The sequence below is a fragment of the Penaeus monodon genome, chromosome 32 (assembly GCF_015228065.2).
Source record: "Penaeus monodon isolate SGIC_2016 chromosome 32, NSTDA_Pmon_1, whole genome shotgun sequence".
NCBI lineage: Eukaryota > Metazoa > Arthropoda > Malacostraca > Decapoda > Penaeidae > Penaeus > Penaeus monodon.
This window is the reverse complement of record NC_051417.1, coordinates 6,592,887-6,593,281: the sequence shown is the minus strand read 5'-3', so window position 1 is coordinate 6,593,281 and position 395 is coordinate 6,592,887. Positions and strand designations below refer to the sequence as shown.

Sequence of the window (395 nt, the reverse complement as noted above, 5' to 3'; positions counted from 1 at the left end):
TTTAAAAGAAAATTGTTTAAAAGTGCATATTGACTTCCATAGTCAGGCCCTGAAAACATATGATAGAAAAAATCATTCCTGTTGTAGTGATTTTAAATAGCCAAACAATTATATAAACAGTTAATTTTTTTTTAATGTGACTAAATAACTTTTTGGAAGTATGTAAAGATCTATTTTTGGTTGAGCCATTATTATCCATTCTTTGATATTTGTACTTCAAAGATTCATTTAAGGACTAATATACATTGCAGAAAGCAATGAAGATGAATGGGAGAAAGTTGATGCATCAGAAGCTGCCAGCACCCAAGTGACAGCCACAGAAAAGCCGGAGAAAACAGCGGGCACTGAAGAGGGTAAGGTAGGTAGACATAGGAAGATTTAACTTTTGTTTTTTC

The 395-nt window shown here is 32.7% G+C and overlaps 1 protein-coding gene across 2 annotated transcripts in view; it reads left to right on the top strand.

Moving 5' to 3' along the window:
* LOC119593395 (BSD domain-containing protein 1-like) overlaps positions 1-395 on the top strand; it is a gene marked incomplete at its 5' end in the record, with an annotated part of 23,257 nt that overhangs the window by 19,648 nt on the left and 3,214 nt on the right. For both annotated transcript variants that reach the window (XM_037942325.1, XM_037942324.1), the window contains 1 exon segment: positions 252-358. In XM_037942325.1, coding sequence (XP_037798253.1) covers positions 252-358 — 107 coding nt within the window.